At 37.5% G+C, this 14,742-nt stretch overlaps 1 protein-coding gene across 1 annotated transcript in view; it reads right to left on the bottom strand.

The window, feature by feature from the left end:
- The window catches only part of LOC135081885 (trithorax group protein osa), a 106,924-nt gene that overhangs the window by 56,282 nt on the left and 35,900 nt on the right, over positions 1 to 14,742 (bottom strand). Inside the window, exon 4 of the mRNA XM_063976669.1 lies at positions 8,039 to 8,101. Coding sequence (XP_063832739.1) covers positions 8,039 to 8,101 — 63 coding nt within the window. The remainder of the gene's footprint in view (positions 1 to 8,038; positions 8,102 to 14,742) is intronic.

Below are 14,742 nucleotides of genomic sequence, written 5' to 3'. Positions count from 1 at the left end.
CGACCAAATACATTTGATACTATGCCGAGTGGTCCCTGTTTCGAGTCGGCCGTTTGGTGTAGTGGTTTGAAACGGACTAATTTGTTTGTTTGGAGGCAATAGGCTCCGAAAAAAAATTATTTCACGATTAGAATTCAAAATGTTTTCGTATTTTATGTAGGCTATAAAATATTTTTAAAAAGTTTAGTCCAAAATCTTTAATAAATTGGACGTTTAATAAATAAATTTGATAACACATTATTTTTTTTTGTTTCCAGTACGATTTTAGTACTAGTTTTTCAGAAATTCTATGATTTAACTAAAGTTTTTATATTTTATGCATATTTATTAACTTCTAAAATATATTATATTCTATTGATAGATGACGTGCTTCGTATTTTATTAAAATTATTACCTGACTAGGTTCTATAGGTGTAGAATGTTATTTTGGAGATAACTTGCTTCCATAGAGATATTTTATAGAGATGCTTAGTAATGCGCTGAGTTCGAAACTCAGTGTCGCATTAGGAATTCACACACACAAAGTCAAAATATGTGCTCATTATCCACTGCGGTATTAGTATTTAATGTTCGAATAATCTTTAGTACTATGCAAGCAATGTAAACTGTTTACATTATGTCGTCGCTGCTGTCATTATTGCTTTCACAAGCAATATGTTCTGTTTTTGGGCATATTGTTGCGACACCGGCTCCGCTCCCTTGTCACATCTCCCTTTAGTTTCTGTAATCTGTGCTTGCATCGAGGTTGATATCAATTAAAATTAAATATTCCTTAGTGCTTTTGATTTAAATTATTTTTTTATTTTGACACGTGTTTGAAAAATCAAGGTCAGATCGCAATAAAATAACAAGTGAAAACGTAACATTGATGAGGTAATTCCATTAGAAAGTAGGTATGTATTCATTCCTAGGATTCCCCTAACACCATCAAATTCAAGAGAATTCAAGGGAGTGCAGTTTCCCATCTCATGCTTAGGGGCCACGGTTTAAAATAGCGTGGTTGCATAGAGCAACTACGTGCGCTGCTCATACTAATTTTCGATACAAAAGCAAGTGTTGGCGCCCTCACGAGTTTTAGCGGAGTGCCATATGGTAGCGGGAGTAGACTTAAGGGAAATCTATGCTTCTCCGACAGCCAGTTGTATGTAGCATGCTCCAGAGTATGCGCACAATTCTGGTCGATGCTAGGGATGGATAAGCGTCGCTGTCGCTGGCGACAGGGTCTTCTGGTTCAGGGTTCATGGCGTAGGTCTCAGGCAAAATTAAATCCACTCGTAGAGAATAATAGGCTAGATGTCAAAATTTCAATTATTTGTCCGTCAGACAGTTATTTAGAAAATATTACTCATATTTTTTATTTTCTTTCATAATGAAATAATAACAGTGCTACATCGAGTTGAAATGGCGCGATACGTCACGTTTGAGTAGAATTTTTACTCAAAAGTGACGTCACGCGACATTTCAACTCAATACAATACTATTAAAAAATATGTCTCCAAAATTTTTTAATTATCTCTCTGACGGACTAAACAGAATTTCGATTTCATTACCCAGTCATCATCCCTATTACACACAGCACTAGAGTCGTATCGGAACTGAGTGAACCAACGGTTTTGCGATAGGAACGTCCGACCCGAGTGATAGTACTGCTGTACTGTAAAGTTTCATCAAAATCTGTTCAGTAGTTTTTGCGTGAAAGAGTAACAAACATCCAGACATCCACACAAACGTTCGTATTTATAATATTAGTAAGACTAGTAAGATTTAAGATAGTTAGATGAATTATTTTAGTTATTTGTTTAATAATAATAATATTTATTTATTTATTTATTTCTTAGCTCTGTCTGATAATGGATCTGGAGGAGTTGCAATGGCCACCTCCATTGCAACTCCGTAACAAAACAATAGAACCCTATGGTCCAAACTCCATAGGCTATGGAGTTTGGGCTTGTGTGATTTGCTTTGAAGAATACTTCGTCCCTAAATAATATCCAGGGTCCGATGATGGAGCTGTAAGGGGGCAAATTTTTTTTTCACTATGTCACTGTCTTTATTTTTTACCTTTAGCCCGACCAGGAACATAAAAACCCTGGCATAGAGGCGCGTTAATTGCATTTGATAGTGCAACACTGAGTACAGTCGTACCTGTGTTAAATTAATAGGCTAATTTTATGTATCAGGATTCAGGATTACGGGCTAATTTGATATTTTCATAAATTAACGAAAAAAGATTATACATATAGGTAACTTGGTCTAAATAAATTAAATGAAACCATCAATCGAGCTAGTAGGATTTATTTTATTATTCATCAATAATCAAATTCAGAACTTGAATATTGAACTGCAATGTCTGCTCATGAACGCTTCAAACTCGGTACTTCTTTCCCAATTCCATAAAATTCAACACTTTCAAAGTGACAAAAATCTTTAAAATAGGTAGTTGAAACAAACCACAGCTAATTTTCATAGTGGACTATACTATACGATAAACATGTCAGTCAATTTGACAACCTTTGTCGGAAACATTATTCAATGAAAATATTGTCCGAACCCTTAGTACTTCTCTTAGACAAATAATTTAACACATTGTGAACCAGTTTTCTTTCACGACTATAAAAAGTTTTTAGCAATTTAATTCCCAAATCCATTGCACACATTTAAAATAAAGTTTGTTTACACTTTGACAGCAATAGACAGTTTATTATTGACATGCAAGGTGACATGTCAATGAAGTTTTCAGTTACTGTTGCCATTAAAAGAAATTAGTACCATTAGTTTTCCGCAACATGGCGAGGCTTTTTATGTTCCTGGTCGGGCTATAATATATATTTTACATATTATACCTATACGTGTTTCATTTATTAATCGAAATATAAAAATCTTTGAAAGACTAAATACCTACTCTATTAAAATTTTAAATTAATTATTCATGTTTTAATAAGTTTTAAGACTTGATATAAGAAAAAAGAATAACTTATATCAAGTCTTAATACGGTCACGGCTCAAGATTTTTTTGTCCATTTCGGCGTTCTTTTTACTCTTTTGTCTTTGCGTTGACAGTTTGTAGCTAAATTCGCGCGGAATATTTTTGTGAAATGGCTCTTAAGTTTTATTTTTAATCCTGCATCTGCTAACAAGTTTATTGTTTGTAACCTAAAGCGTCAAGTGATTATTAGCCGTAAATCATTCGAGTTGAACATTAGAAACTACTTTTTGGTTAAGTGGCTTGCGTTGTAAACCTCCAAAAATACTTGAAAAATAGTGTTGTTGAGCGAGCACAGCAATGCACTTAACAAACAGTCACGCGAACCTTCAAGAGTGCTTCAACTTCAGAATCATAAATAAGACTATACAAATATCACGCTGAAGTTAAAATTGTTCGAAATCGTTCAGCGGAACAGATGCATGCTACGAGTAAAGAAACTGAATACTAATAGTACCTACTAATTCGTCTTTTTCCACGATGAAGGTATATCGTCGAGGGCGTTATAAGAGCTGAGAGAATATTTCAAACTTGACAAGGGCATTTGCGGTAATAACAAAGCTCCGTCGAAAGAGAGAAGTTCTTTTACTGTTGTGAATAAGAAATGTCGCGAAGTTCACAAAGGCTCCCCTTTGGAGCTGGAATCGGCGCGCATCATCGCGGGCACTCATTCATCGCAGTTGCATAAATAAATACCTCGAATTAGAACCCTTCACATTTCTTACGTACCCACGCCGAATTCCTCGGGCCCATTGAATAATTACATTGCTTTTGTGTTCGAGTGTCTGCGTTACGACTCTTCAGTGAGAGGCATTCTGTTGCGGAAATATGTGCCTAAAAATTTTGGGTTGTCATGATAACATAGTGATCAAGTATCATGTAGAGTTCTTAAGGCTCTCTAAAATAATACACACTTTATGTACAGGATGATTCAGTGTTAATACTTGATCTTCTTCCGAGTTATCTTGATTTAAGGAGTTCCACTTCCCTAAATTCTAAATTCAGTGTTAACTATTTGTATTTTTATCAGGGGAAGAAATCGGATTCAACGTGTTTTCTCTAATTGTTTCTTTATCAATAGGTTGCATTATAAATACACTAAAACAAACATCGTTAATTCTTGACACATTTTTACCTGAACCATCACCGTCAACCTGCCTCAATAGAAGAATTATAATTTCAACGAAATTCATATCAAAAGCGCTCGCACAATACAGGGTGGGTACAAAAAAGGCCCGGATTCGTTTGCAACAATTGATACGAGCGGGGCCCCGGCCTCCCCCTCGGTTTCGGGCGGCGGAGCGTTCGGCACATTCATTACAAAAAGCGTCACATCGCGGAACGGGCCCCGGTTTAATAATTCCACTCATTTGGGCTCCCCCGGGCGCCGGGCGCCGGCGGCCCTGCGAGACAATGCGCGCCCGCCTAACGGTATCAATCAACATCAAACAACCCTGCTCGAACCGTACACGCACTAGGGTTGTAAATTTGCAAGCGCAATGCTTTTTTGAAATGGGAAACTGGTCTCGTTCAACGTCCTCGAGATTTATTGTTTATTATCACATTGTAGTTTTCGATTCAGCTTTACCTGCATGGTTTTTTTATTGCCCTTTGTCATAGAGTCGTAATTCTTATTTCATAATTATGATAATTTGCACGAAATGGGTACTTGAAAATAGATTAGGTACGATACGAAAATAGATTAGACGAACGGAACGATTTAATGATGAATTGGAGAGCCACGCGAGGACCGGCAGCCTACCAAAAGAAAAGTTCAATTGTACGTATAAAGAAAAACAAGCATTGAAAACTGTCCATGAAACCACACCATGCCCTTGAGCTTGCTATATGAACTTAGCAACACCGAAGAAGCTGAATATCATCCTAATAAATTGTTCGTAACATCATCAAACCAGTGTAAACACGCACGACATGCCTCAACCCTATCAGTTCTTTAGGCTTTATAAGCCCGTCGCTAACAGTTTTCTATCGGCAGGATCGTATTTATCCGCGCTGGGGTGCGCCCACGGCTGGGTGTATCCGATCTACCCGTAACATTACGTACATTGCGCAAAGGTTGGTTTATTCGGAGCATTGAACAATCGTTCATAAAGCGTTTTGTCGTTCTCTGAATTGCAAATATCTTAAATAATGTCAATGGTCTTATAGATATTATTTTACAAACACTTTCGAATTCAATGAAAAACAGTAAAAAAATGAAATCGGTCATATCACTGTAAAAAGTAGAGCAAGTAAAATGTTGCGATATAAATAGGTAGATCCCGAGTTGTATTTGTATAAATATAGTTAATAGGGTGGTCCTTATTCCTACGAAAAAAATTTTTTTTCTTATATTTTGCGGGGCACCACGTAATTTGAATATATACCATTATGAAAGTCTTTCATTATTATTTTTTTAATTTTTAAAAGACATTTAGGGGTCGCTACCAAGGTTTGAATTTTAAGTAAAAACACAAAATCTGTATTTGTTAGATTCATTTATTTTTAGCCAAAGCCAAATAAAAATATTACAAAATTATTGTTGTTGCTATGAACTAAGATATTATGTACAATGTACATATTTGAATCAATTATTTTTAAGATATAAGAGTTGATTTCTTAGTATCTCGACGCGTCGGTACCATGGTCGGTAGAGAAGAGGGGTTGAGGGGAGAAGGGGACAAGAAGCGATTGTCTATTCTATCTATGCGATGTTCATTTGCACGTAAAATGTGATATAAACACTTAAATAAAACATTTATGAAACCATGATTTAAGATCTTCAAAGCTTTTTGTAAATATTTTGACAGCTGGTAGCGACCTCTAAATCTTAACCAAAAAAAAAACAAAAAAAGCTGATTTCATATTTAGAGGTAGGTATATAATCGAATGAGGAAGTACCCCGGGAATAATTCAAAAATCGAAAAATAAGGACCACCCTAATAGTTAAGTGTCCGAGTTAATATTAAAATAGTTGTAAAATGCTAAAACAGTCACATGAAAGGGGTCGCTCGGGTCGGTGTACTTTCCAGATTATCCTTTCAACAAATATTTAGTTCCTCACAGAGCACTTTGGTCTACTCTCAGCGATGTAGTTGAATTATAAATCAAAAGCAGCTCATCTAAACAAACCTTTATCGTTTCAAGACAAACTACGATAATTTTTACATGGAAATGTGAATATAAATAAAATTGTGTTTATACTTAATCGTTTTTAATTAACGCTTTAATTTTGTTTGTCTAATATCTGTGTAGGTATTTCATAAAATGAAATAATGTTTGCAGAAAACAACACGCTATCTTAAACGACGCCACACAACACATCAGTCTTGCTCATTCAATAACTCGATAACCCGCGGGGGCGGGTCCAATAATTAACACGCAGATTTCGCGTCAAAATATGATCCCATTAATCAGTTTGTACATCATTACGGGAAATAAAATTAGACACTCAGATACGAAAATAACGAGGTGTTATTCAGTCAGCGTGGCCAGAGTTATTATAAAATCGTTAGGTAAAACATCAAATCTCGGCTCAAACGTGCATAATAATACCATTAGGCACTGCATTAACGTTTTGGTGAGACTTCTTCTGCTATATATGGTTAATTATTTATATTTATGTGCGCTTTACATAACATTTTACATTATGAATGTAAATCGTTAAGCAATGCGAACAACCCCCACATTTGCGCGATGTAGGGACGATAATTAGTTGCTGTATGGCTGGCGTTTCAATAGTCAGATAAAATTAATCGGACCAATTAAACGAGGATTAACTGTAGATTTCAAACAATGCAGGGGATGGATATATTTCGCAAAAGTAAAAAAAAGAAACACATACAAATGATACAAAGCAAAGATCGTTTTAAAAAAAGGGAAACTACCTGCTACTGCCAATGAAATGTCATGAAGAAAATGTATTCAATTTGTGTTTTATCAATGCGTGCGGCCTATTTGAAAGTGGAAACCTGAAAAATTCCTTTAGGCATGGGTATAGTGACCCAAGATATTTAGTTTGTGCACCTGTTTAAAGTATCAATATCAGTAGGCTAGTCCCTTTCAAGCAATGTCACATTTCACATTTTAGCCGTACCCGAATATGCGCGAAAACGACCGCCATTATAAATCATCCCGCAGTCATACGCGACGTGACAAGATATAAACAGAAACTGCGCTCTCATTACAAACAGCGTTTTGTACTTTGCTGTTTACGTGACTGGCTGCCTACATTATTCAACCATTAGCGCACAGCGAGCCAGCGGGGCCGAGGCGCGCTGTGTCATTTTGCCATTGCTAGGCAAAAATAGATAAATCGATACAAATTTTCCGATACTATAACCATTTCAGCATCGGCCTGTAAAGCACAATATGGCTCGGGGCTATTTGAAGACAAAAAGAAGACCATAATATTGTGTCATTCCATTTTTTGTACACCATTGTTCAGTCGTTCAGCTGTCTAATTTAGAGAATGCCGGAGTCTAAGTTTTACTAATGGCACGTAATTCTTCGTTTGTGTGAAGTTTGAGCTTGGATTATATCCCAGTTATTCTTGGAGCGATCATTATTATGAGGCTCACATTGGACAAAGGTACGAATGCTCGGTGCGCGTGTTTACCGACTGATAATAGAGTTTTAATGCGGCTCTGAGCTGAGTCACAGTCGATGTGGGCTCGCGGATTGATTTTAGTAGCATAATCTATATATATAAAAATGAAACCCGTTTCGCGTTGTCACGGCATCACGTGTGAACGGCTGAACCGATTTCGATAATTCTTTTTTTTAAATGTTTGTGGAAGTCCAAGGATGGTTCTTACGGAAAAAAATATAAAGAAAATCTCTACGCTAAGGCGGTACGAAGTTCGCCGGGTCAGCTAGTATTTTTATAAAAGTTTTCCCCGGCCTGATTCTACGATAATATAGGAACGAAATCTGACAGGTCAAAATTTCAGATTCTACTCGAGTCAAATAAATAGCCAAGAGATAAATCCCAATAAATAGGTTTTGTACGAGATATTTTCAATTGATTCCATTATGATAAACACAGTCACTTACCGAGTCAGGATCATGAGCATTTGGTGTGGACGGTTGCGGTGGCCTTGGCGGCGGTGGATAACCCTAGAAACAATAAAATTATACTTCAGTTGAATAGCAAAACGACTCGATTTGTTTGCCTGGTAACCTACATTAACCTCGTAAGCCCGGATGTGCCTCAGAAGGAACTGAAACTTTGTAGTTAGTAACGCCGAGACATTTTCGGAGGTGATTTCGAAGTATCGCCGGATGTGCCTTCAGAGGAACTAAAACTTTAGCGATAAATTTAAGTTCAAAAATTCGCGCCTATCGAAAAACAAGATTGATAATCTATGGCTCAAAGTATTCAAAATCATGTATCCGAACTTATTAATATAAAAAAAAACAAAATGTCACTGTCAAATTATCATTTTTCTTTGACAAGGTGGTTCGTCCGAGAAGACGTGATGTGCGATAATTTTTTTTTCTTCACGTAAACGTAGTTTAATTGTAAAACTGACCAGTATAATTTAAGTTAAAATACTGCTAAACAAGCAAAAAAATTATTTTTCCCAATTTGAAATAGTTTTGTAAGATTTTTTTTTGTTTGAAAATAATAGTTCTTTGCAAGGAACATTCGGTCTTGATGGTGAAAGTTTTATTTTTGTATATTTTTTCTATTGAGATGGGATTGAGTATTGGACTTTTAAAATTATGATATGATTGAGAAAATTTACCATGAGAACGTTCTAATTTTTAGTTTAGTAAATATTATAATTAACATGAATATTCACTTTACTTCTTATACATTCTAACCTATCATTAGTGTATGTTATAAATCCTATAGTACTTTTAAAAATACTAATTATGAAACGTTAAATAAAATTAAAACCGTTGTACCTTTTCAGTTACATTAATTAATATCATTATTGTATCTTTATGTAGTATTAATTTATTAAGAATGTTACATTTATGTTTTACTTTAAAGTATAAAATACAATTTATTTACTTTTCCTTTTTAAAGTCTGTAATACCGAATGTTCTTTTAAGAGAAAACATTTTTTTAATATTTTTCACCTAAAATAAGCTCTATGCACTATTATATAGGGCCCCTGAAAATATAAATGCAAAAGAAAATCTCTAACATAGAAATTTTTTTACTCGAAGTGCTCGGCGTTTACTACTACAAATTATTCGTTCTTCTGAAAGCACATTCGGCGATACTTAGAAGTCGACAAAATTTACTCTTCGGTCTTACGAGGTTATGTGATTCGATTCAATAGTAGGTAACAGCGACAATAATGGATGGAAGAGTTCTATTGATTTTTTTGGAAGTCGTGAATTCAATAACATTGCACGTAATTTCAGTAAAGGAATAAAAAGTTTATCTAAAACTACACAATGATTTGGTTTTAACTTTCTTTTTTAAAAGATTTTTAATACGATAAATGATGTCAAAAGAGGCTGTTGATATGTCTAACAATCGCAACGAGTCGCAATCGTTTTTATACAAAAGTTGAAGGAGTTTATACTGAAGGAATGGGGTTAGACATTATTCAGATAGAATGTGATAAAAAAGGCAATAAGTTGGATCGTGACGTCGAATCAGATGATGAGCGCGCCAGCAACTCCGTCGACGCCGGCTAATTGAAAACGACGCCGGCCGCGGCAACTATTCCATACTGGCTCTACTAAAAAACATTCAGATCGTTCGGAGCGGGAGAAAATGTTTGTACAAGAGTACGATGTTCTTTTAATAAGCTTTTTTTAGGAAAGTGTGTTGTAAAGTACTCCAGCGCTGGCGGCGGAATAAAACTGGGACGACATGATTGTAGAACAGTTTTATGTAGGTTGAAGGACAATTTTTTTCTTTTTAGAAAACCTCACGTTTTAATAATGAACTAGTAAAATATTTTTTTTTTTTTAATTTATAGCAGTACGTAAAATACTTGTTTTATTATTTATTCCATCTAACATTTACATTTGTAGCAGTTTAAAAAATGCCAAAGGATATTTATATTTTTACCGTGTTGTTCCAGCTTTCATTCGAAATTGAATAAAATTGTCATAATAGAAAAAAAACTGTTTACTAATTTAGTTTGTTTTAAATGCATTCTCTACATGTCTGTACAGCATTAGCAACACTAAACCTAGTTACGGCTAAGCCAGAGTTGGAATTTCATTTCCTGAAAATGGCATAGTGTTCCCGGGCAGGCCGTATTTGCAAACGCCAGTTTTAATTTACTGGTGTCACGACTGGCGCTAACCTAACTTACCTCGGGACTCACGTAATCACGGACTGTATTTACTAAATATGCCGCACATATCGCCGCCGGGCGTTATCATTAGCCAAACATTAGTTTAAACAAAAAACTGAACGCGCTGGACACCGAAATTAAATTGCAATTTGGTGCAAGCGACAATGACAAAAAGTTCACGAGCTTAAGCCCAAAGTTAGTTTCATGCATCACAGTAAGCCGCTGGCCAGACTTTATAAACTTTGTCCACCCACTCAAAGTAATCCAAACAGTTAACCGGCACGGAGTAATAATTAAAAATGGGGTTTAGCTTTATTAAATGCGACAAACGTTCTACTTGTTTACAAGTGCGACGATTGGTCTATTGGGGATAATTAGCACATAATGTTTACAACAAAGCAAGTTGCATTTATTGTACATTAATATTTTAGTGTAATTGGAAGACTTGACTATAATCCAACAATAACACGCTAATACCGCTTAAAAGATTAAAAGCCGTTTATTCAATAGGGAGGGACGTAAATTTGCCACTGTTTTCGTTATGAATGACAAGCAAAACGCCCTCAAAGAAATCTAGTCAGACTATCCGCAAACAACAACTCGCCCGCACTAAATCACGGCATCGCACCGGTAATGTTTTGACGTTTATTCCGAGTAGGGCTGCGCAAAGCTTTACGGTACACGCAATAGAGCAGAAATTATTTAATGAAGAGTAACAATACAACACAAAGGTTGTCATGCTCTCGACAATTCAATTGCATTATTTCGCTGAGATTGCAAAAGGGAACGAGCGGCATAATTTATCCAACTCCGCAATTCCCGACAGCCCTGCACCGTGACTTCGCCGCAGGAGAGAATGTACGCCTCACAGTCAGCGCTTTAGAGGTTTCCAGCCGAGAGCGGGCGCTACCACAGTAAAGTTCGGAGAATCCGGAGCATTTTGCAGTTTGTTATTATGAGAGTAAAGTGCTGCCAACGATAACTTGCTCTTTATGTGCAGCGAAAAACAAGGACCCGGCGCAAAGTAACTTCGGTGTGGAGCGGCGACATTTCCGAGAATGAGTTTACGCGAATGCGATGACAACGTTTAATTTAGACACGATTGGCCGAGGAGATAATTGAAAACAAAGTTTCAAACGGAACCGGTTGGAGACTGGTTATCGACTTACTAAGCGGGGATCTTGTATGACCCTTAGATGACGTATTCTAATATCATGAATGTCATGATTATACAGTAACCTAAAGATAGTGTTATTAATATCTCGCAACAAAATTAATCCAACAAAAATGTCGAAGTCCATTTCGGCAAAGTCAAGCGATTAATCGCAAAGCCTTTGACAAATATATTTCCCTGACAATAAAATATACGGGCTTTTTACTGGCAGAGCCGAACAGTGGGCTAGCGAACGGGTAGAGCTGTCGGGCGCAACCGGCGCGCCTACAGCGGGGGAATATTAAACGGACCGTGCCCGCCAGCGCTACATTATATCTTGCCATTCTGCCTCAGAACGCAATACAAACGAACTATACGACATGTGATTGCGAGGCGAGTGACAGAGTAATATTCCAATAGCGAATGGCCATCAATAGCGCTCCGATTGAAACGTTATCTGATATTTCGCTGGAATAAATGAGAGACATTTATGGAAGAATATTGCAATAAAGCATTAACATCGCAGTGCGGTACAGTCCAGTAAAACATAATTAGTGATTCCTCATTACCGCTCGGCTGGCGTGGCCCCTCTGGACGTTCGTGCGTCTGCCGGCTTATGGTTATTAATAACGGCGGCCGCCCGCTCCGCCCCGCGGCCCCTGCGAGCCCCCACGCGAGCCCGCGCTGCCGCACGTCTGACATTTTAATTCCAAAGCCGCGGCTTCGACTCCACTGCATGCCTTTTCTTATCGACAACTTTTTATCGATATAGCGAACTTTCCTATGCACAGTGGAACAACATTTAATTTGACTGTATTTTGCAAAACAATATGTTTTGACATCGTACGTCATCTAAATATAGAATTGTTGCATCTCAATATTTATAAATATCAAAGCGTACCGGTGCATGAAATGTTTATCAAATTGAAATGGATTTAAAGTCGTACAACAAATCACGGCCACGTCCATATCGTGGCATGATGAACGAGCGCAATATCAATATCGAGAGAGAAGCGAGGACATCACTAGCTACGAATGCTACAATGGCGGTCGGGCGAGCGCAGGTCGAGCGCAACATGGCTGCCTAGTAGGCGGTTCGTGCGACAGGGACGAGGCAAGCATCGACTGTCTGCCTCTCTTTCGCACTCGGGCGCAATGCTCGCATCGATCTCCACTCGCTGAGCTCGCCCCCAGCACCAGAAAGGCGGAACTAACAAAATTACAAAGCGCTTTCGAGCCGCTAATCATAAAATAAGATACGACGTTTCATTTCGAGCGTACGACTCTCGAGCGATCACGATGCTGGAATGGTCCTTGTGACTCAAAATTCTCTACTGACATCATGGAGAATTAACCGCGCGTCGCGTACTCCGAGTATTGTAACTTCTGAACCGAGTTTAGATTTATGTCGAGACCGGTACGCTCCATCGATATGAGGATAATCTCCGACTTGTGCGGTTACTTCATTAGAGAAGTTGCGACAGTTTATACGGCTATTTTTAATAGGTTCCGAGTGCGCGTAGAGTAGTAAAGTAACTAGTTGTATGTCGATGATTTGAATCTAGTTTTACGCTTTAAACGTTTTCAATTCAATTAAAAGATAGATTTGAATTTTTAATTACGTTCTTCACTTTGATTGGAAACAAGAATTCCTTTTAGAGTGGCTCGGCGCTAGAGGTGGAATGAAGCTAAAGGAAGCTTTTACATCTAGGCGGACGGCGAAGCGGGTTTGCGTTAGCATAAATTGTAGCCGAGCCGAGCTTTGGCGTTCGTTCGAGAGCCCTGTAAAATCGACGGAAGACGCTCCCGGAGGGTTGAGGCGTTCTGCTCCGTCGGCTACGTGATAGCTGACTGACGTTTAATTTTTGCACCCCGCGCTCCTTAAGAAGAAAACGTGTTTCTGAGTATTGGAAGCCGTGAAACGCTATATTTATAGCAAGCTCGTTCCATTCAACGACGTGAATCGACATGGGACAAGCGGATGTTTATGTGCTGTCTGAATGGAAAACATTAATTATGAAAGAAAGCAAATTGATACAAGAAGGAGAAATACCTGATAGGGCTTAATTTGAATTTATAAGCAATGAATTAAAATGACTGATATTTAGATAATATTATTTGAACTGCTCAGATTGGGTGCTCTTTCATTGTACAAAATAAAATTGGGCACCGTTATATTAAAATAATACAAAGTTTACAAAACAAACAACATGTAGGGCGCAAGTTGTTTGTAAGAGGCGCGGCGGCATGCAAATGTTATGGCAACATGTGCTACATCTCCATTATATCGCAGATCAGCCGCTAGGCCGGCCACGTGCGAGCCATACAACTAGAGAGCCGGGATATAGAAATATGCAAATGGCGCGAGAAGCCGGCCGGAGCCAAAACGCCGCTCACGCTCCGCGATGAATTCCGACGGTGCACTATGACGAACCGATCATCCACGACATTGCTTAGCGAGTCACGCACACCACGCGGGGAATTGCTACATAACACAATCATATTCTCATTTTATGCTTCACATACACATATTTGCATTTTTATTCGTCACTAGCCTTTGCCCCGACGCCGCCCGCTTAGATTTCGAATAAAATTATCATAGAAAGACTATCACATCATGCGTCGCTAGGCATTCATATTTCTGAGAAAATGTATGCACAACATGCAACATGCGTGATTGGATACTTCTTTAGTAATTTATCTATTGGAACTCAAACCACTGAAACATACATCATTCAATTATTAATCAAAAGTAAAAGAACAAAAAATATAATAAAGCTTGAGCAAGCTCTACATTTTCAGGATGACCAAACCAGGAATGAATGAAACTCAATATAAGTCAGGCCCATATTCATTCAGACGATGATTATAATAAAGCGTAAGAGGAAAAGAGGAAAAATACTGAAACAGGAAAACAGACATAACGAAAGCAAAAGCTGGCCATTAGGGCGGGTATGACCATAGACGGTTTATTGAAATAGTTACGGTTGGCGAAGGTAATTTTTAAAAATTGCTAACAACGAGGGTTTCGTACATTCAGCAGCAGTTTAATGTGGACTATAACAGTAAAGTTCATAGCCAAAGTTCCATCCGACGAGTTCCGTGAATTACTATACTTTCCATATAGAGTGCCTTCAATTTCGTTAAAGCTCCTGATTTCTATCTGTGCTTAACGCTGATTATATCCAGAACTACTGTTTGTTTGTGGAACACTTAATAAGAACGGTAAACAACTTTTCAGCACATGCATTTTTTGCATAAAGTGTGTTAAAATGTTAATTAGTTTCGTTTTCGAAACTACATACTTAAAACCAGTTTAATCTATTTTAATCGCT

This window comes from Ostrinia nubilalis, chromosome 20 (assembly GCF_963855985.1).
Source record: "Ostrinia nubilalis chromosome 20, ilOstNubi1.1, whole genome shotgun sequence".
Taxonomy (NCBI): domain Eukaryota; kingdom Metazoa; phylum Arthropoda; class Insecta; order Lepidoptera; family Crambidae; genus Ostrinia; species Ostrinia nubilalis.
Note: the sequence above shows the minus strand (reverse complement) of the source record. Positions and strands in the feature narration are given on the sequence as shown.